This window comes from Zootoca vivipara, chromosome 2 (assembly GCF_963506605.1).
Source record: "Zootoca vivipara chromosome 2, rZooViv1.1, whole genome shotgun sequence".
Classification (NCBI taxonomy): domain Eukaryota; kingdom Metazoa; phylum Chordata; class Lepidosauria; order Squamata; family Lacertidae; genus Zootoca; species Zootoca vivipara.
The window spans coordinates 70,809,266-70,832,509 of NC_083277.1; the positions used below are offsets into that span (position 1 = coordinate 70,809,266).

General features: G+C 41.2%; 1 protein-coding gene across 4 annotated transcripts in view; it reads right to left on the reverse strand.

Annotated features, from left to right (window-relative positions):
* Positions 1-23,179, reverse strand: part of AFF4 (ALF transcription elongation factor 4) — a 56,196-nt gene extending 33,017 nt beyond the window's left edge. Inside the window, exons 1-4 of one of the 4 annotated variants that reach the window (XM_035105382.2) lie at positions 22,856-22,989; positions 9,311-9,398; positions 8,764-8,890; positions 3,340-4,128 (exon numbers count right to left, since the gene is read on the reverse strand). In XM_035105382.2, the coding sequence (XP_034961273.1) occupies positions 3,340-4,128; positions 8,764-8,890; positions 9,311-9,315 (921 nt within the window). In that variant the 5' untranslated portion in view covers positions 9,316-9,398; positions 22,856-22,989. Of the gene's footprint in view, positions 1-3,339; positions 4,129-8,763; positions 8,891-9,310; positions 13,579-22,855 lie in introns of those variants that run through there. The other 3 variants (XM_035105383.2, XM_035105380.2, XM_035105381.2) reach the window with 3 other exon arrangements.
* Between the last annotated feature and the right edge of the window lie 65 nt (positions 23,180-23,244).

The window sequence follows — 23,244 nt, forward strand, 5'->3', positions numbered from 1 at the left end:
GCCACTGGTGTTTGTGGCTGAAGGAGGGGTGATTCCTTAAAAATCTGCCGAGGAAACGATCCTTATGGAGGACAGAGAAGTTTTTTTCCCTCTCCCTCCTTGCGTTTATCAAGGCAGCTTTGCCTGAAGGCAGATTTCCTCCTGCTTATCCCTGCCCAGCCACTGGTGTTTGTGGCTGAAGGAGGGGTGATTCCTTAAAAATCTGCCGAGGAAACAGATCTTTATGGAGGAGGACAGGGAAGCTTCTCTCCTCCCCTCCCTCTTCCATTTATTTTAAAAAACAACCAAGGGCTTTTCCATATGACCTGTTTGTTGGCATTCAAACTCAAAGCTTTTAGTCTTTATCATCCAGACTTCATTGAGCAAGCATTCATTCCAACTTGCTTGTGGAGGGTGTTTGCAGGTTTTTCCATTGACAATTTGTTCATCCCACAGTTCTCAGTGGATTTCAAGTTTCCAAACAACACAAAGTTCCAATAAAAACAACAAAGTGGTTTTGTTGCACTAGGACAACTCAGCTCTTTAATCCACTTTAATTGTGCCAAACTTAAAATTGCAATATGCTCTTGAGTCCCCTGTCCTGAGGTGCCAAAATTTAATCTTTTTAGCCATTTCTGGACACCTAAAAGCAGCCATTTAACATTTTTCTCTATCCCCCCATAACCAGCCAGAAACAACCCCCAGACAATATGGCTGCAAAAAGAAGGAGCTATACAGTTGAGTACAAGAAAGGAATTGTGGAGGACTCCCAGGGCAAGAATCTTACAGCTTTCTGCAAGGAGAAGAATTTGGATATCCGAATGGTCCAAAAATGGCGGGCAGAATACGATAACCTCAGTCTACAGGTGGTCATAGGAAATGCTAAGAAGCGTAAGTGTGGTGCAGGTCGGCAACCTTCAGTTCCTGAGCTGGAAGACATGATCAGTGAGTGGATCGCTGAAAGGAGAGCAAAGGCTTTGGTTGTGCGCAGGGCTGATATTCAAGCATTTGCCCTAGCAATGGCATCACAATTTGAAGTATCCCCTGAATTCAAAGCATCACAACACTGGCTGGATGGCTTCCTTCAGCGATATGAACTGTCTCTCAGAAAATCAACAACACTGTTTAGGTTGGAAGATGCTGAAGTTGTTAAGCGAGCACTTGCATTCAAGTCCTTTGTTGATGGCATCGACTTTTCTAAATACCAACTTTGCAACATGATTGCTATGGATGAAACTGCAGTGTTTATGGGCCAAGGAGCCCAAACAACAATTGAACAGAGGGGTGCCTCCTCAATCTACGTTCCCTCCACTGGTCATGAAAGTTCTCGAGTTACCTGTATTTTGGCAATTCGTCTGGATGGAAAGAAAGCCACACCTGTTATCATCGCTAAGGGCAAGAAAGATAAGATTGAACGTGTTTCTGGCATTTATGTTCTGGAATCCGAAAAAGCCTGGTGCACACAAGCAGTTATAAGGAGGTGGCTTGATTTAATGCTGCCACTTGTTACGCGAGGTGGTCAAAGAGGTCTGCTAGTCTGGGATTCAGCCAGCACTCACCGCGCTAAAGACATGAAGAAGTTCCTTGCAGAGAGAAGAATAGATCAAATAATGATTCCTGCAGGAATGACTGCCTATCTGCAGACTCTTGATATTGCAATAAACAAGCCATTCAAAGACCATTTGCGTATGGAAATCAACGACTACATTGAAAATAGAATGACAAGAAATCAGCGTGGAAACTTTGTGAAACCTAACCTGCAAGAGGTCGTGAATTGGGTGAAGAATTCATGGGATAAAATCACTGAAAGTGTTGTTGCCAATGCACTCCGAGCAGGTTACCTGGATAAGAGGTGCTCATTTACTGAGAGCTCTATCGCTCAACATGAAAGATTGGGGCCAATGGTTCTAAAGGAACTGGAATTGCAAGAAATGAAGGATGGAATTCCGGGTTTGGAGTGTTATGATGATGTTCCAGAAGAAGACGACTTAACTATAATTGAATAAATGTTGATTGTTGTATGCTCCAGAAGAAGATGACTTAATTTTAATTGAATAAATGTAGATTGCTGTACCGTACCATACTGATGCAATAAAAATAAGACATCCCACTGAAAGTAAGCCACCCTGTGTTTTTTTGAGGGAAAAAAGTTATAAGACGGTGTCTTAAAAAAGGGGAAACACGGTAGATCCACAAACATCTTTTCATAACTTGTTCACACCTTTGTATTTCTCATAAAAGTTCCCTAAAATGTATGCAGCTGAGAGAAACTATTGTTAACTTTTTATTTTTTGAGAAAAATGGTAATCTAAGCAATGTAATTTTAATGTTCCTGTTCCATGAATGTTTTGGTAGAACCCAGTTTCTCATATCCATTTCTTTTTGCACTGTCAGATCCAGCACAAAAAAAGGAAAAAGGAAAAAGTAATCTATGAAGAATTAAATGCCCATATGAATACTGTTTCATACTTGAAATTAAATATCAGATAGCATCTTAATTATATCTTAAAGTGCAAGACATTACAGAACAATGACAGGACACATTCTCTCATTTTTTCTTTTCAAATGGGGTGTTATATCCAAGTCTGTTATATCCATAGTTGACCCACTGAAATCTATTCAAATTAACCTTTAATAGTTCAATTACACTGTTTTCAATTATTCTGCTCTGAGTATGGCCAAGTGGGAGGGTTGTATCCAATACTGTCTGTGTGTGAGCAGAATGGACGTTTGCTTGTGCAATGCGACTTCATTTGCCCCTGCAGTCTCCTGAACTCCCCCTCAAAGCCTGGAAACCCTCCAGGAAAGTGTTTTGGGCACCGGAGGGGGCGGGGCTTGCAGAGGAAGGAAAGGAAGGGAAAGTCCTGTTGTTCAAGTGCAAGTCCATTAATGAAGCAATGAATTCCAACCATTCATTTGTGAATGGGAAGTAGATGAAGCTGCTATACGCTTGTTAATAAAACAACGTTATTAAAAGTTAATATTTAGCACAATGTTATTTTCCACTATGACTGAGCAGATCCTCAGCCTGAGTTATAAATAAAATAATAATAATAATAATAATAATAATAATAATAATAATGTCACATTAGTGTTTATTTAAAGCTGAAAGCAAAAACATGTGCTGGGCCAGTCCAGCATAAATGCCCAGTTATTATAATCTTGGCAGATCAGAAAGCTACAAATCCTTCAATTGTCAAAGAAACTGAAATTGAAAGAAATTCTTGCATTTTAGTTAGGTGTGTTCCTTACATACGACTCAGATGTCAATAAAAGTATTTTTCTAATCAGTCTCTCTTATCCATGGAATAAGCGCAAATGAGCTTTAATATATACATATATATATATTAGGCAACTTACATCAAGCGGCTGAGACGGAATTTTCAGCTTTGTTAGATGTGCTTTGCCAGGTTTCAGTTCATTCATATTGTTGCTATGTGTCTGGCTACTGTAGTGTTCAGAAGATAGCTTTGGTTCCATGGACTCCTGACCATCCATAGGCCTTACATAGGCAGTAGGCTTCTGCAACATTGTGTTAGATTTAGACATAAGTGAAGGAGGGAAAGCCTGACTACCACTAGAAAAGGAAGGTACACGGGAGGGTGAGTCCCAGTTGGCATCAGGGTCTCGCGGAGATTTGGAGCGCTGATGTTCCTTGCTGTGATGATCATTTCCATGAGACCTGGAATGACTGGAGTTCAGAGAAGAAACAGCAGGTGGTTTTCCAGGGCTGGAAGAACGGGACTTTGAATGTTCAGATCCATGCTGGGCTTTTTTACGGCTACTGCTGCTCCCACTACTGCTATACGAGTCACGCTCATGCCTTTGCCCACCACTGCTAGTGTTATTGCCACTGTTGCGCTGGCTACCATGTCCACTCTGTAAACCTATGGAACGCTTCTGCGACTGGGAAGAAGTGCTAGGCGCTGGACCTACAGGCGTCCATTTGCTGCTCTGATGAGAGCCAGTACTGTGCCTCTGATCACCAAAGAAACTTTGGTTTGATTTTTCATCTGTTGTTGATGGTACTGTTGGTTTAGGAATTTCAACAAGCTTCTGGAGGGACCGGTCACCTATAAAATCCTTCATTTCATCATAGTTTCCAAGCATGCTTTGGATACGGCTAGATAATTTATCTTCTTTGCTGGTCTGTGTAAGGAACAAAAACATGATGCAGACATTTATTTTAAAATACACTCCTTCTGCAATTAAACTTTTGGGTCAGCTGATTGTCCTTATGATAACATATATTTGAAATTTATCTACATAATAAAGCGGTCAGTCTTTATTTTGCACCGAAAATAAAATTAACTTGGGAACCACTTAATCCGCCATCCACAATGGCTAATGCTTACTGATTTCACCAAAATTCATTTTGTCATGAATATACTAACAGTACTGTGCACTTTTATTGATTAATTGCCACCAGTAAACTAAAGTTTAATTAACTGATGAGGCTCCCTCTATTGTTTATTACTAAAACCAATATAAATTATATCTAGCTCTTCAATCATATTGAATCATATTGTTTCTTACTAGAAGATGGAATACTCCACAAACTCCATATTCATGACAAAAATATTCAAGATCCAGCAATGACTGGTTGTTTATTAAATTACAATTTATTCCACTCCTGTGAAAGTCCTTTCCTTTGGAAAGCTCAAAAGAAGCCTCAGTTCAGATGTGCAGTATAAATAATATATTAGAAACATCTCTTTTCTAAAACAGAAGAATATTTTCATATCATACTGACATCCTATACAGCAGGGGTGGCAGACTGTTTTCCCCAGCAGTCTAGATCAGTATCTGCTGTACCCACCCACCCCCCAGCTAAATCTGAGTTGTGGGTGGGGCTACCCATCTGTTAGTCAAAGGTGAGCCCCTCTGAATATGTGCTCCCAGTGCGCTTTAAAAGGGGCTTGATTTAGCAGCAGGAAGCAGTTTCAACTAACTGTCTCCCATTCAACTAAAGTCTCCCATTTTAGCTGTGGTTTCAATGCAAACTACTTGCTGCTCCTGGAGCATGTCTTGTTCCAGCAAAGGAACAAGAGGGAACTCACTTTAAGGTTCCAGTTGTTCCTTTGATACCACATTGATATGGTTCCTCACCCCTACAGTACAGAAACAACACTTGCAGTTAAGGAATCCAACAGCGTAGTCATTAGGAAATATCCAACACTGCACCAGTGGAATACCCCTTTCTTTTGTCCTCCCCTGCAGCCTTAGTGCTCTCCAATGTACTGGAGGGTTCCTCAACTCTCTAGAGCAGACCTTGGGGGGGGGCATGCAGGGAGCTGTAGGAGGAGAGAAGTCACACTGTTCTTGCAGAAATATGTTCCGCTTGTGAATTGGCACCATTGGATATCACCAATTACAGTCATACCTCGTGTTGCGTTCTGCTCTTCTTACGGACTTCAGCTTACGAACGTGGCAAACCTGGAAGTGTTTACTTCCGGGTTCGCCACCCACGCGTGCGCAAAGTGTAGAGATCGCTTCTGCACAGAGCGATCTCTGCGCTTTGCGCATGCGTAGTAGCGATCTGCACGCACACGCAGAAGTGTTCGATTGCGCCACACACATGCTTCGAAGAGGCGCTCTAGTTGCAAACTTTTCGGGGTGTGAACGGCACCCCAAAACGGATTAAGTCCACAACTAGAGGTACCACTGTATATTTATCATTCCAGTAATGCAAAAATGATTCTCTGTAAAACCCTAACCAGATTTTCCTTCTAACTCTACCATTCACCAAACAAAGGGGCCATGACAAGCGGTCCCTCTACATGTCTCTCAACCAGAATATATAAGGGTCTTTCCTGGTTCTGCTAAGTAACTGTTCAAAGGACCAAAAGGCAAAATCTCAATTTACAGAGGCTTTCAGGATGCTTTCTTAGGAATTCCCAAGACGTCACATTCATTTAGGATTTGTATGGCTCTGAGAGCATAATGAGAAAGGCTCTAAAACAGGCATCCCCAAACTGCGGCCCTCCAGATGTTTTGGCCTACAACTCCCATGATCCCTAGCTAACAGGACCAGTGGTCAGGGATGATAGGAATTATGGTCCAAAACATCTGGAAGGCGGAAGTTTGGGGGTGCCTGCTCTAAAAGCTTCTTATGCTAGAAGACACAGTTTGAAAACTGATTTTTGCACATTTAGAAACCAACCAGACTTTTAAAAGTAGTAAAACTCAAGAAATAAAGATTAATAGATAATAAAGCCTCTTAAATAACTGAAGCTCATTTATTATTATAATCTCTACTCACATGCCTATCAGGTAATTTAAGCTGCACTCCTCTTACTTAGTATTTCAGTACACTGTACTGTATACTTTCCATCATGCAGGTACTTTTAAAAAACAAGACTAAAAACATAAATGACTACTTTCCCTTCTTTCAGCTTCTTCTACTCCTATGAATATTTTTAAAGGATGGAAGAAGCAAGGAAGATTTCAGTTTTTCTTTCTGTCCAGTGACTGTTAGTCAAAACCAGCACTGGTCAATTCAGAAGGAGGTGAATTCAGCCCTTCTAGAACTGCCCCCGTTTCCCAGGCCAATCCATATACAGTGGTACCTCGGTTTATGAACACAATTGGTTCCGGAAGTCTGTTCATAAACTGAAGCGTTCATAAACTGAAGCGAACTTTTCCATTGAAAGTAATGGAAAGTGGATTAATCCATTCCAGACGGTCCGCAGAGTACTTAAACTGAAGCGTTCATAAACTGAAGCAAACTTTCCCATTGAAAGTAATGGAAAGTGGATTAATCCGTTCCAGACGGGTCCGCGGAGTACTTAAACTGAAGCGTTCATAAACTGAAGCATGGGTTTAATTGGTTCCGGAAGTCTGTTCATAAACTGAAGTGAACTTTCCCATTGAAAGTAATGGAAAATGAATTAATCCGTTCCAGATGGGTCCACGGTGTTCATAAACCGAAAATTCATAAACCGAGGTGTTCATAAACCGAGGTTCCACTGTATAACATGGCTAAGCGCCTATACTAGAGCAGTGTTACAGATATCTTAAGTGGCATTTTTAAATGTAATGTGGCTGAAGGAGGAACAAGATCAGACAGACAGGTCATTGTGCCCTCCTTCCCTCATGTTTCATGTATTATTATTTAAGAAATTTATACCACACTTTTTACTATGTATCACAAAGCTGCTTACAAAAATAATTAATGAAGCATGAAACCGAAAAAAATTAAAACATAGATTAAAATACAAGAGAGCAGAAAACAGCACCCATAATCAGGGCCGTCTTAAGCGCCCCTGGCGCCGTGGAGCGACGGATCCCTCCAGCGCCCCCCCTGCCCCGTTTCCCAGCGCGGTGGGCGGGCGGGCGCAGCGCGGCTGCCACAGGCAGTGCTGCGCGGCGCCGCGGCGGGCGGGCACAGCGCGGTTGTCGGACCAGCGGAGTGGCCGGCCAGCGGGCGCAGCTCGCGGCGCCCTCCTGGCGGGCCAGCACCATGGTGCCGCCGCCGGGGGTCTACCTAGAGCCAGCCCTGCCCATAATGCAAACACCTCCTGAAAGAAAACAATTTTAACCTGATGTACACACAAATGGCAAAGGAGACAGCGGGTCTCCTCACCCCCACCGTACCATGGATAGCAATGTATTCTGTAGGCTGCCTGATATCAAACGTTTACTAATTAACACAAATCCCTTCACCATACGTATTTTTTGTAATAAACAGCACACACTTTGAGACAAGCACCTTGAATGAGTCGCTAACTACTAAAAATCACAGACCAAAATTAGATGGTATTGATTGTCCAGTAACCACACCTTGAAGAACACAGAGAAGATATATGGTATTGAGAAGGAAGGGAAACATGTGCCCAAGTTAACTTTAAATTCAGGGATATGCAGAAAATATGTCACTGTTAGTGAAATGCACAAGCTAAATGACACACAACTTAAAAAACCTTTAACCAATCTGTTGCCAGAAAGAGAGATGTACGGGGATACTTTGTAGCCTCACAAAAACAAGTCAGTATTTAAAACAAAACAAAACCCAAATTTCTCAGACTGACAGTATTTCATAACCCAGTCTTCCTTGTAGTTTGGTTTCAATCTTACCCACAATGGCTAAATTAGATTTAACTGCATGAACAAAGCAAATTAGCAATATTAACTAGTGAACCATACACTAGACTAAAAACATCAAGCTCTAACAATTACTTGTAATTAACAGACTATTGTCTACAAAGCTCAAAAATGTTAATATGCTGTATTACTCTTTTACTACAAAGGCAAGAGTACTTTATAACAATTATCTGTTCAAATACTTTAAGGCTCTAATTCACATTTATCATATCTATAATTTCACATTTAGGCTGTTCAACTGCAAGCTGGTTTCAAGTGTGGATAGTTATTGATATTAGCGTAATGAGATATTTAATTCTTTCTTTTTTAAAAAAATGTTGATACAGTGTCCTTGTATTAAAACCAGAGCAGTCATAAAATTCTAGTAATCTTATATTTCAGCAATATTACTTTTAAAATGTTCAAATCATAACAACAAAACTCCGAGATTTCTTTATTTTTTCTAGATCTACCGGTAGAGCACAAGGTCTTAATCTTTTCCACAGTCAAGTCTCTTGTAGACTCTAGCCTACATCATAGGAATTTTGAGGATGTAAGACTTGGAACCACTATATAAATGACATTTCTTCATATTTTAATGAAACCATATGATACCGAAGTTGTATTACAGGAAAAAAACTCAAACCATTTTAATTTGGAGTGAGATAAAAACTGCATTTTTAAAAAACCTCATGCACTTACAACTTTATATGGTTCAGCAAAGAGAGGAGAGTTAGGTGGAAAGGCTTCTTCACCCTGCTGAATTTCTTGATTACGCCTCTCTCTTTCTTTGATACGCAGCGCATTCCGGTCTTCACGGTTCATGTTGCTATGAACAAAAACAATTTGATTACCTAAATGGTACAGAGGTAAAGGAACTGATGAAGGGTTGTCCCCTGGACAGTCTTTTGAATCCCCCTCCCCCTTAATACCCTCTGGTGCATTCTTTTTAAGATAGGGAATGCCTCTCACTACAACTTGCCTTACAGATATGACACTGGTAAAACTTATGCAATTACTTTGATATGTAAAACCACAAAGCATTATTTAAACGAACTCCTACTCTTAGATCATGTTACCTGCATAATTAAAATAGGCCGATCTAGAAGAGAATCAAAGGTTTTTATCAAATTAGACAAGTTATTAACTTCGGCTTTCTATTTTTTATGGTTATTCAAATCACCTCCCACCAGCCAGCCTATGAACACACATTCCCATATACAACAATTGCCATCTACGTTTGATCTACCTCATTTTTCTTTCTTTCTGTCCCCAACAGAGCCTCCTTGGTGTCCATCCTCCGTAGCATGCTCTCAGCTTTGCTGTTTCTAGGTTCCCTAAAAATGACATTTCTACTCTAAATACACATTTCAGTAAACATCTCCAAATTTACAACAACCTCTAAAAATGCCTACACTTCCTCCCTGAATTGGAGCTTCTCATCCTTTTGGGTTAAGAACTTGGAAGGTTTCCCTTATAAAACAGGCTTACTGACATCTGACATAACAGAACACTGCTTTAATTTGACCTACTGCTCTAAATACAGTGGTACCTCTACTTACGAATGTTTCTACTTACGAATGGAGCTTCGTCCGCCATCTTGGATGCGGTTTAGATAGGATTTTTTCTACTTACGAATTTTTAGATAGGATTTTTTCTACTTACGAATTTTTTCTCCCAATGCATTCCTACGGGATTCAACTTACAATTTTTTTCTACTTACAAATGTGCGTTTGGAACGCATTAAATTCATAAGTAGAGGTACCACTGTATAAGCCATAAATCTAAAAGGATTCCCCTTAAGGTCAATGAAGCATCTAAGTTAAGAAATAAGATTCTACTTACAAGAAAGTTTGTGAACGCGGTGTGCTGAGTGCAAAGTCACACTAAGATTGTATCATGTTCAGAACACTGCCTTACTTTCAATTAGGGCTGAATTTTAGTTTGGATTTCCAAGGTGAGGGCAGGGTAGACAACAAATTTGGAAGGGGGGGTTAATTCACAACGGCCACCAGTTTTCTTTCCCAAAAGTCCTCTAGAGCGATACCATGTGCAACCTGCCTCCATCTAATTTTTGGTCATTGCCCCCTCCCACTGCAGCCCGTGTCACATACTGGGCCTTTCCTGAGTCCTGCAACCTTCAGTAGATGAGTACACTTCTGATCACAAAGCTGGATACCTCTTAGGTCAACTTCAATTAACACTTTTTTCACAATAGTTTGACTTCTGCCTAGGCTGTCAGTCTGTTATAAGCAGAAGGATGTTAAGTTGTGGAATCTCCATGAAATTCACTTACCTTATACAGTGTGGGTGGGGAACCGTAGGCCCAGAGGCCAAATATAGCCCTCTAAGCCTCTGTCTCACCCTTGGCATTCATCCTGGGCAAGTCCCTCTCCCCAGTCTACACCCCTCCCCAGGCCTGCTCTGCACCCACATTTGAGTGCTTCTGCCTGGCTGGAATATGCCCTTGACTTCTAATAATGCTTCTTGGTAACCTAGATGGAGGGTGTGAGTGGGTGGGTATAGAACCTCTGACTTTTGTGTGACTGGATAGTAGCCTACTATAGAAGACAAGAGTCACAATCCATTTTTGCCTCTGGCCTCATCCATCAGTGGCATGAAGCCCCCAGAAGTTCTTCCATGAGAAAATGCAGCCCTCAGTTCCCCACTCCTTTTATAAAGAGAGATTATTTAATCTGCAGTATCTTCTAAACACATAGGTATGCGCCCGCTCCAAGATTTGCAGAGCAATAAGTTTAACTGCCACTAATAACCACTTGATGGGGCACAGTGAAGAGCTTCTTCACAAGAAAAATCTGTCTGATGGCTTATTTCACAGAATATTTATAGTCAATCCACTCCTCCCTGTTACAGATTGAGCCAAGTAAACTCTCAAAGGTTCTGGAAAGCTCACAAAAGTTCATCACAAAACAGAATCTTGCCTAACCATTAACAGCTAGTGGAATAAATCTCACTTTACATATTTTGTATAATCCCTTGCCTTCTCAGTAACACCTTCCTTTATAAACTAGAATATAAGTAATGGATTATATCTAATGCTTAGTGTGCAGCATTATTATCACATAATGGGACTTCCCCTCCCCTCCCCTCCCCACACACCATCAAAATATTCTCCAGAGGGTACTGCAACCCACTAGAGCGGATGTGGAGGGTATGCCAGGGCTGCAAGGAGGAGGAGAGAAGGGGAAAACTTTGTTGTGCAAGTGGAAGTCTGCGGAATACCAGTGTTGGGTACAACCCAGCATTTTTAAACAGAATGCACCATTTTTCCAGAATGCGAAATATTACTATGCATATTAATGACAGAATGCATTAGGAAATCATGAAATTGCTCTAGCTATATTTAGCTTTTATATTAAAAAGTATTATTTGAAAGGCAAACAACTTAGTAACTTTAATTAACCTTTAAGCAGGCAAAATGGCAACAGTTATTTACTAAATTAGAAGCTTTATAACAAAAGCAAAAGCTTTAGAAAGCAAATTATCTTTAGAAACCAACATTGGAGGTGACTTTTCAAACCTTAAGCTTGTCCTCAGGCAAATATACTTGGAAGGTAGAAGGATAAACACCACTGAAGATCAAATGAGGTGACACAGTAAGTGTTAAAACCAGAGTTAAATACCGGTACACTCTTTCACTGCCATCATCTATTGAAAGGTTGATTTTGAAAAATTAAACTCTACTTACAGTATTTATTTTAAAGCTGCAAGACTAAATCATTGTTAATGAAGAAATGAGAAACAGTCATCTGAAGTAAGGTGACTTCCAAATATAACTCAAAACCAAGATGAAGTAGTTTCAACACATGCAACAACAGATTTATTGCATACAGTACTTTACTGCAGTATGCTATATTGCATAAGGTAAAGGTAAAGGAACCTCTGACCATTAGGTCAAGTTGTGACCGACTCTGGGGTTGCGGCGCTCATCTCACGTTATTGGCCGAGGGAGCCGGCGTACAGCTTCCAGGTCATGTGGCCAGCATGACAAAGCCGCTTCTGGCAAACCAGAGCAGCACACGGAAACGCTGTTTACCTTCCCGCTGTTGTGGTACCTATTTATCTACTTGCACTTCAATGTGCTTTCGAACTGCTAGGTTGGCAGGAGCTGGGGCCGTGCAACAGGAGCTCACCCCGTTGCGGGGATTCAAACCGCCGACCTTCTGATTGGCAAGCCCTAGGCTCTGTGGTTTAACCTACAGCGCCACCCGCGTCCCAATATTCTATATTGCATACTGTAACTTTAATAGTATGGTTATCCTAGTACTTGATATTAAATACATGAAGATGGGTTATATTTGGGCTTTTCATTTCTTGATGTGGGAAGGCAACGCAGTGGGAGGTCTGGTTCGATACTGATATATTTTGGTGCTAAAGTTGGGGTGGAACTGTGCGTCCTGAATAGCATGCAATTAACACAGTGAAGCAGAGAAGGCAGCAACTTGCAACTGTGAAGCCTGTGGTTCTAGGTAAAGAGCCACAAATTATTTGATTGCCTGATTGAATTCTGCAATTCAAAACTACTAATTTTTCACTAAGAAAACCAGATTAATGTTGAGAATCAGGTGAGGGGGGAGCAACAGCATATACATGACCCTATACACATTCACTTCGAAGTAAATCCCACTTATTTCCATTGTGCTTACTCCGAAGTATACACAGAATTGCAAACTAAGAAATTCTAAGAAGCACAGAACACAGTGTATCTACATAAGTTAGTATTATAAACTAAACTGTACTTCTTTGTTTTACTTTCAATTACAGTGGTGCCTCGACTTACGAATTTAATCCGTTCCAAAGGCACCTTCGTAAGTCGAAAAATTCGTAAGTCAAAAAACGCCATTGGAAACGCGATTTCCCATAGGAATGCATTGAAAACGGAAAGATTCACAAGTCAAAGCAACCCTATCTAAAAATTCATAAGTCGAAAAATCCCTATCTAAAACCGCCACGGTTTTTTTCCGGGTGTCGAGACATTCGCAAGCGCGCGGCCATTACGCCCATTCGTAAGTCAAAAAATTCAGTTGTCGAGTCGTTTGTAAGTCGAGGTACCATTGTATAGCTAATCAGCTTGTTGTGTTGTCTGGCACATCAAATTGTGGGGAAGACCATTGATGAACAATTCTGAACAAGCTACCTTCAACCTGTTGTTTCTGAAGCTGGATTATTTAAACTAACCATACTTACTGCTATTCCAGTAATCAAAAACTATGATTAACTAAAACTGAAATATTACTGACAGAAACAATAAAAATGATTGCATACTGTAGCTTACATAGTAACTCTGATGCATTCATATTAAGGTTTATTGCCTGCATCTCAACACAAGACTTACAGGTGTTGAATTAATAACAGAAGAACTATCAAGAGAAGCCAGCAACTATCAATACCTGACATGTTCTATGACAATGAGAACATTTATTCTGAAACACTTAGAATTTTGCCCAAAGGCAGAAGTTTACATATCAATCTTTAAAATAAAAAAAATTCCTTCAGTAGCACCTTAAAGACCAACTAAGTTCAATGTAGTTCAATACTTAGTTGGTCTTTAAGGTGCTACTGAAGGAATTTTTTTTATTTTACTTCGATCCAGACCAACACGGCTACCTACCTGTAACCAAATCTTTAAAAGTCATTCTACCTTCATTTGACAAAACAAAAACAAAAAAACATACATCACACATACTAGGAAATTGGTAGGATGAAGGATCAAGCACCATTTCTGGATGTGGTTTCATTTCCTCCTACTCATCCCTGTCATTACCCAAGTTCTAAACCAGGCATCCCTAAACTGCGGCTCTCCAGATGTTTTGGCCTACAACTCCCATGATCCCTAGCTAACAGGACCAGTGGTCAGGGAAGATGGGAACTGTAGTCCAAAACATCTGAAGGGCCGAAGTTTGGGGGTGCCTGTTCTAAACTATAGTACTGTCCTCTTAAGAACATGGGAAATTGCTATACTGAGTGATACCATTGGTCCATGTAGTTCAATACCATTCACACCAACTGGCAGTGGCTCTCCAGGGTTTAACACTTTCAGGGAGTCTTTCCCAGATCTATGTCAAGATGTCAGGGATTTAACCTGGAACTTTTAGGATGCAAAGCACATGTAGCAAAGGATGCAAAGCACTGAGATATAGCACAGTGCTATTCAAATCAAATGAATGTATAGCCGACTGCCATGTTTCATGCCCAAAACACAAATACATTCATTCACGCTTTCAATGTATATGGCTCTTAGAAAAACAAGATTAAAAAATTCTATTAAAAATGGTAGTGGGTTTTGAAGTATCTCCTTGAGAGGAAATCACCATTTCAGTGGTCTTGAGGGCTTTTGAATGGTTTGTTGTTTAAATGCTTTCATAAGCAAAAGCACATTCAGTGCCAGTGAACTAGACATGGTGCAACATGAGCTATGTTTGCCAATATTTGGCTATGAATGATAAATAAGCTCCAGCACAGCTATAAATAACTAGCTCTTTGTTATTTAACAGGATGCCTATCCACCTAACTACCACCAGAAATAGTTAGCAGAAGTACAGCAGATCTAAGAAATCATTTCAAAATACCATGTAAATGCTGAGCTAATGCATTTCTACACAAACTTGTATAATCTAAAATGAGCAAATTATTTATTTCATTTATCAATTGCTTTTTACAATAAAGTCTCAAAGCGACTTGACAAAAGTATGTAAAAGACAATTTAAAACAAGGAAAAAACCTAAAACAACTGAAAATACAAAATCCACAAAATGTTAATCCAGCAGCATATTATTAAGGACTAAGTTCTACCCTCCCTTCTAAAATATGAGCACCACCCTAGGAGGCAACATTAATTAACTGAAGGCCTTTAGATCATTTCTGATATAATATATGCTTCTGAAAGCTAAGGGCAAATACATTTGCTCAGTAAGATATTAAAAAGTCTTGAAAGAAGTGATGTAATATCTTTTAGCTTAGTATCCAATGGTTGGCTCTGATGCACAGCAAACTTGTATCAATGCAGGTACTGTATCTATATGATATATACAGGCACTCATGTCAGCGTCACAGACTGCCTCACTAGTAGCAATGATGTTGGCACAGGGCTGTTCTAATCTTGCACATAAAGGGGGCTTTTTAAAATCGTATTTCAGCTGAAACTGCCAGGAATGTAATACGCAGAATAAACTTAATAACAGAGAGCATGAGGGCTTAGTTTGCAATTAAATGCCATAATATGTTATGTTTATTTCTCTCACCTTTAATACCAGGTCTGAAGCTCGGTCACTTTAATAAATATCAGTTTATTTGATAACAGGATAAAATATGGCTTCACGTGACATTCTTTGTCAAATAACTGCCCTGTTTTAAACAATTTAACAAATTAAAATAATTAAAATCTCAATATTATGAGAGTATCAAAGATGACAGTTTCTCTGTAAGTGGAAACTTTTTGTTCCAAAGAGGAAGCATAAAAATGCTGCCAACTTGCTTGGTTGCAGTTATGAGATTCCCCAATCATGATAAGCCCAGCTGACTGAAGTTAGTAAAGTTATAGTTGCACTGGTCTATTTCCAAAAGTGTTTCTACTTCACTCAAAATACACAGGATTATTCTAGCCTGGCTGTTCCTTGTTTCACCAACAAAGCAAAAATCAAGCTAAAAGACAACAAAACAACAGTCAAAGCTGGCTTCATCCACTTTCATTCTGAAAGCTCTAATAAACCTTTATCAGCTTTGTCTATCACTGAAATAAAACAAACTGTCTTTGGTTTCAACAGTTTCCTGTTCAGTTATCCTTATACCAGTGGATGACTTGAGCTTCACTTAATTCATAGGACCTACAGTATTCAGGACAAAAGCCACAAAAAAATTAGCTTATCAACACTATTTGGAGACAAACTGAATATTATTCCAGAGAATTTGATATTTAGGGTCATATCCAGTGTTAGTCATACTCAGAATGTACTTAAGTTATACAAGTTCACTGATTTCAATGGCACTAATCTGAGTATGACTTACTTAGATATCACTCTTAGTTCTTGTAGTTACAGCAGAATGATTACTGTACCATGCAGAGTTTCTGTGGGACACGCTTTTACATGCCCAAGTACATAGCTCTGACAGTTCCTAATGAATTGTCTTATTTCCATAATTAGGTAAAGGGTAAAGGGACCCCTGACCATTAGGTCCAGTCACGGACGACTCTGGGGTTGCAGCGCTCATCTCATTTTATTGGCCAAGGGAGCCGATGTTTGTCCGCAGACAGTTTTTCCGGGTCATGTGGCCAGCATGACTAAGCCACTTCTGGCGAACCAGAGCAGCACACAGAAACGCCGTTTACCTTCCCGCCAGAGCAGTACCTATTTATTTTGTGTGTGCGTGTGTGTGCGTGCACACACACACACACCCCTGCTTCTTCTGGCACTCTGCTCCGTTTTATGTTGTTGTATAGGAGGGCACTTTGCCTCCTCCTCACCTAGAACTGAAATCAAGGAGGCTGTCAGTGGAAGGTTGGGTTGCTATGATAGTCCGCTAAGCTTCTGTTCTGGACACACACAGAAGAGTGCTTTGTTCCTTGTGTGGCTCAACAAAGGAACATAATGAGCTGATGAAGGGACACAGGGACCCATGCCTTTACTGACAAGCCTTCTGTGCTCAGCAACCAGGCAGTGAAGCCCCTTTCTGCACATCTGGCACAGAATCCAGGTGAGGAGTGAACAAGGCAGAGAACATTGTGTGTGCCCTCCAATACAGTAGTCAGCTTCATTTCAAATGTTTTCCTCACCTACCTTACACTCATAAGAAAGGCTAGCAAGATCCCTCTCCTCTACCAACTCCTCTTGTAAGTAAGTACAAGGCAGGCTGGTAGGTTGGTTATTTATTTATTTGCAGGCTAGTAACTTTGAGGGGTAATTCAGAAGGCTGGTATAAACATTGCCTTACTTCCACTTCTTTACAGATTACCCAGTAAATCTTATACAAATCCCTCAATTCCTCAATCCATTTCTGCCTAAGTGGCTGCATTTCTTTCCCCCATTTATAAGTATGCAGCTTATGCACCTCCCATAGCATGATATCTATGGTCTGTGCCAAATAGAACATGCCTATTGACTCAAAAGATTTAATCATACCAGCAGATGTCTTCTAGCAAACCATACTTGTTACTGCAATAAAATGCAAAAGCAAAGCATAAATTAAGCAGGCTTTTCATCAAACCACTTTGACCTGAAGGAAAAATTCTTCATCAATCTAAGACTGAGCAACAAACCATGACTACATGAACACATTCCAGTTGTTGACAAACAACACTTCACCACTTCACCACAACGTTATTCCTTCCTACTTGCCAATATTGCTATCTTATCTGAAAGCAGAATAAGGAGGGGAAGCATATATTCAATACTGCTTCAACAATAGACAAAAAGTCTCTTTTATATATAGGACTATGTGAGCTATTATATATATTCACTATGTAAAATATGAGAAGGATATAAATAGGTACCAGCTTTTCAGAATCATGGAGGCAGCCTTTGCCGAAGTTTTATATTCACAGTGGATTGTATCCAGTGGTATTGCTCAGCTGACAGTTAGACTTCAATCAGTGATACTGGGAGGAAAGTAATTTCACCCCCAAAAGGTATTTATTAAAGCAGTGGTTCTCAAACTTTTTTCTCTGTACCAGAGAAAATTTGCTCGTGCCACACCAAATTTTTTATTTATAAGAAACAACTCCTAGCAGTGTTTGATTTATAACACAGAATACAACTATTTTATAATATGATTGTGGGACATCCAGAAATTGTAAAGCAATGCAGCTACATGAGAACTTGAATAACTCCCAAAATATAATTATAAAAGACAACTAGGATTGTCCTCAATATTCTTGCTCTCATTTTGGAAAAAAATTATCCATAGTCTGAAAATTAAAAAATATTATTATGGTACTATACTACACTGAAATGTTTAAATGTTTATTTGATTGAATCTTCCCACTATTTGTTGTTGTTGTTGAGTCGTTTAGTCGTGTCCGACTCTTCGTGACCCCATGGTCCAGAGCACACCAGGCACTCCCTGTCTTCCACTGCCTCCCGCAGTTTGGTCAAACTCATGTTCATAGCTTCGAGAACACTGTCCTACCATCTCGTCCTCTGTCGTCCCCTTCTCCTTGTGCCCTCAATCTTTCCCAACATCAGGGTCTTTTCCAGGGAGTCTTCTCTTCTCATGAGGTGGCCAAAGTATTGGAGCCTCAGCTTTAGGATCTGTCCTTCCAGTGAGCACTCAGGGCTCATTTCCTTCAGAATGGATAGGTTTGATCTTCTTGCAGTCCATGGGACTCTCAAGAGTCTCCTCCAGCACCATAATTCAAAAGTATCAATTCTTCGGCGATCAGCCTTCTTTATGGTCCAGCTCTCATAAGGAGCTGGACCATAAAGAGCTTCCCACTATACTTGATGTCAAATGCCACACCATTTGAGAATCACTGTATTAAAGGTTTTTAAAAAATAAAACAATTCAAACACAGTGTGGTTTAAAAGGTAATGTATATACAAATGCAAAATATATTTTCCTGTTACAATACAATGATCACTAAGCAAAACAATGCATAGGTAATTTCATATCCATGTAACGCCACACTGTCATATGGTGCAGTGGATGCAGGTGAGGATCTACAGTTATTCATATAACTTATAAAATAGGGCCAGACCTTATCAAACCTGTCATGTTTCACAGTGCTGATACCTAGATCTCCTTTTCACATCTCCCGAAGAGGTCTTGCATTACCCATTGACTCCTCAATAAGCAGTTTGCAATTTACAAAGGCAGACCCTCTCAGTCCCTTCTTGACAGACTGGAGGATCCTCTAGAGCAGGCATCCCCAAACTTCGGCCCTCCAGATGTTTTGGACTACAATTCCCATCATCCCTGACCACTGGTCCTCTTAGCTAGGGATCATGGGAGTTGTAGGCCAAAACATCTGGAGGGCCGCAGTTTGGGGATGCCTGCTCTAGAGAGCAGGGGTGTCCAACAGGTCAACCAGGATCAACTGGTCGATCCCCGGAAGGTTCCAGTCGATCGCGGTCTCCTTTTCCTTTGTGTTGTCATCAGAGCATCTGGCCCCACCCCGTCGGCCTGTCCTCCATTTTCGCATGATGGCTGTAACGGAAGACGGACTTTTCGCTGTGAAGCAGATTGCTTTCTTAGCGATCTTTTGGTGAGCGAGTTTTGTCCTTTCCTCAATTTTGACATCTTCTTCCCTAAAAAGAGCTCAACAACTGTGAGTTCAACCCCCCAAAAACGGGGTATGCTCAACAACTTTGTCCCGAAGCCCCCCAAAATGGGGTAGATCACTGCCAGTTTTTTATTCTGTGAGTAGATCGCAGTCTTTTGGGAGTTGGACGCCCCTGCTCTAGAGCAATCTTTTTTGGGAGGGGGGAAACAGAGGGAGGTTTCCCTCCCTTTCCCTCTGATGACAGTCTTACTGTCAGCAGAATCCCACTGGAAAGTCTTACTGTCAGCAGAATCCCACTATATTTGCTGCACCATGGTTTCTGGCCCAAGCTCATGTCAGAAATTTTGTATTAGTTTGGTATTTATTAGGATATTATTTAAACACTTTAATAGTGGCAGTTCATGTCATTAGCATATCCAAACATTACTAAATGGGAAACAGCTGTTGATTACGCATATAGTTCATTGTTAGTTGCATGTTCAAACTAGGATAACCTGATTCTTTAAACAGAAGATAAATACTTTTGATTATTATAGTGTCAGTGAATAGAGTGCCTTGCACAGACAATCATAAAAGGGCAGGGTACACTCTATGGGAAATATTATGAGAACCAGGGTGCTCCAGGACATAAAATGTTGGAACTGGACTAGGGATGCCTATGTCTATTCACTGACCTCTTCATGGGCTTGCCACTTGCTACTGGGAAGTCACATATTTTAAAATTACAATGACTGCAATCTGCCTTAGAATAACTAAACAGTGAGAACAAAGCAACACACACACACTGGCAGGGATCTCCTGTCAGGAAGTATATAGACCCTTCATCCAATTTTTAGCCTAACCGAGACAACTCCCTGTCTCCCAAAAAATGCATTTGACAAAGATCTAAGGACAGGTTTTAGTTCACCATACCATCAGTTTAGAACTGAAGATGAGGATAAAATCACTAAATGGATTCCCTGCTGCATACCAGTTAAACTGCAATTTAACTAATTCCAGGTCATTTCCCCTAGAAAGCATATATACTTTGCAAATTAAAAATCACACACATTATATGTAAGGAGAGGAGAAATAGTTTTCTAATTCAAAATTATCCAGAAAACCTACATCAACTGGTGCTGGCCACCTGACCTGGTTATCAATATACTGACGACAACCATCAACTCCAGGTGAAGCAGTGTCATCTCTCTATTTGTCTGAGGTCAGTGATAGAGAAGATGAGGGTGAATAAACTTAAGTTCCATTCAGGTAAAAAACATAAACCTATATATGTTCCATGATATCTTTAAGGAGGGGGCGATTTGGACTTGCAACCCCTTTGCCCCTGTGTTGAAGGCCAAATTTAAATTTGCTCCACCCTAGAGGCTATTGTGTGCAGAGAGAAAAACATATGGGCTTAAGAGCTTAAACTAGAAACCAGCCCCCACTTGTGGCTACAGCAGCTTTGGGACAAGATTTAAGTCAGGAGGAAATCATAACTTTATTGACAATAAACAGTGTAATCGCATAAGTATTGGTGGAGTCTTTGTTAAACTTCTGTTCTGGTACATCCCATAGTAATATTCAAGTGCATACAGAGTAAGCTAAGAGGCTCTTTAGCCTTAATTTTGTGATATATAGAAAATTTAGTCCAAACAAATTGTGGTGCTTAGGTTATGAACTCACCGTCACTTAAAGCAAAGTATTTAAATTTAAACTAGCTTAATCCTATTATCTTCAATAGGATTCAACAGATTTAAATCCAAATGTCCCCATTAAATTATCAGCCTGATAAACAACAGTCATTTGCTGAAGGTAAGAGGCACAGTAATAAACAAAGGAAAGAAGTATGATACTTGTCTGAGCAATATTTTCCTTGGACTACTTTTTGCTGAATGACTTTCGTTCCTCTCACTCTCAACACCATACATTTCAAATCACAGTGCGGGGATACTGTCCTGATTCCTTAAGGGAATATAGTAAATTGTAAAATGTTTCTTTTTCACATTTTCCAGAGTCAAGCTCTTTCAACTGATAAGGAAGTAAGTCTAACATCTCATTTCTGTCTAGAAAGAGATCAACACAACTGAAAGCCTCTTCTATCAACACTGCTGGCCCAGAGCTGTATCATCTAAGGCTTTCTGGATCCCATCCAAACTATAGCTACAATTCCATACTTGTATACAAGCAATTTAAATACTTTTTTTGCACAAGTAATTATGATTGTTCTTACTCAGGTGTACATATTGAGAACAACACAACACATGAACTGTGCCAGCAGGAGTTCCAGTGATAGTAGACCTTTGCGGAAGGACTGCTCTGTTCACAATTACCCAATTCACATGTTGTATTTGTTAATACTCATTCTTAAGGACAGTTGGGATGTCCCACAAATACAGAACTTGTATTATGTAAACCTGCCCTCAGTATTACAGTTAAGAGTTAATAGTTATATAGTTAAGAGGTATCTTATCCATTGTACACTGGAGAAGACATTTCAAATTCAGATTCTGTGTGGGGTAACAGAGATCAAGACAGTCCTTCCTTCAAATGGTGAGACTACTGCAGCTTTGGGTACAGTAACAAAAGAGATGGTGAAATCCCCTTATCACTTTTAGAGGAACCTCTGCTGACTTAATAGTTTTTGAATCAAAAGATAGGATCTGCCAGAAAACTCACTACAAAACAATCTACAGAGCTACAATCGCTTTGCCTCATCTGTCTTAAGAGCTACTCAGTATTTCAACAACATAACAAACTGAGCAAACTGCTGACCTTAATCACTAGAGTGAGTGGGATTAAAACCCAACTATTGCAATAGAGGAGGTGGTGGTGGTCTAGTTAGCAAAATCATCCGAGAACGATCTCAGATGCACATTTATCTCAAGCTACTGGCACTTTTGGGAAAGAAAGGCAGTGCCATCACATCTCTGCTTCCTTCCTTCGAACACACAATGTATACAATGTATCATCAGAAGCCCTCACGCGCGTGCATTTATGTGATACGGCATATATATGTGGATGGCGGGGGGGGGGGTGGAGAGAGAGAGAGAGAGAGAAGCGCTAGTAACCAGGTGTGTCTATCCCGATGCTAGCAGTCATTCTGGGGATGCCTCGCTTAAGGATGAAGTACAAGCGACAGATTAGGAAAGGGATCCAAGGAAGTGGAGCTCCCCTGAATTTCGAAGGAGGGAGGACGGGACAAATCCGGGGCGTGGGAGAAGCGAAGAAAGGAAGCCCATTCAAGTAGAGAGGGAGGAGCGGAAGCAGAAAATGCCTACCCATCCACCACCACCACCCCTCCCGGAAGAAGAGGAAAAGAGCGGGGGAGATACATCCTGAGGCGACTTTCGACGCTTTCTATTTGGGGGGGGGGGTTTCTGGGACGGGGCTGTAATAAGAGCCTGTTGCCCTCGGCAGCGAGGAGGGAGGGGCCGTCTCATCCATCCCCCGGGAAGGGCTCGTTCTTCCCGCTACCTTGGGGGGGGGGGGAGCGGGGCCTACCTTACCTTGCCTCGCCCCAGCCCAAGTGCCACCGAGAGCGGCGCCAGCTCAGCCCCGAGGCTCCCGGCTACTCACCTCCGCTGGCTCCTTCGCTATACCCCGACCATTTCTCGGTTGCCGCCACCGCCGGGCGGGCGTGAGGAGAGCCAGGAAGGCCCCAGAAGAAGCAGCCGCCGCCGCCGCCACAGGCGAGAGGAGGGGCAGGCCGAGGGAGATCACCGCGGAGAGAAAGGCGCGGAGGCGGAGTTCCATCTCCGGCTCCCCCGCCGCTCCATGTCTGGAGGCCGCCGAGCCGGGGCTGCGCTGAAACGCGAGAGGGCGGCGGTGTCAGGGCCTCCCCTACGACGCCAGTCTCAGCCGCCGCCGCCTCCCTTCTCTTTCCCTCTCTGGAGTCGGATTACCCAGCAGCCCCCGCGGCAAGCACAGCCCCACCGCCCCAAAGCCCAGCAGCTGAGAGGAGGGGC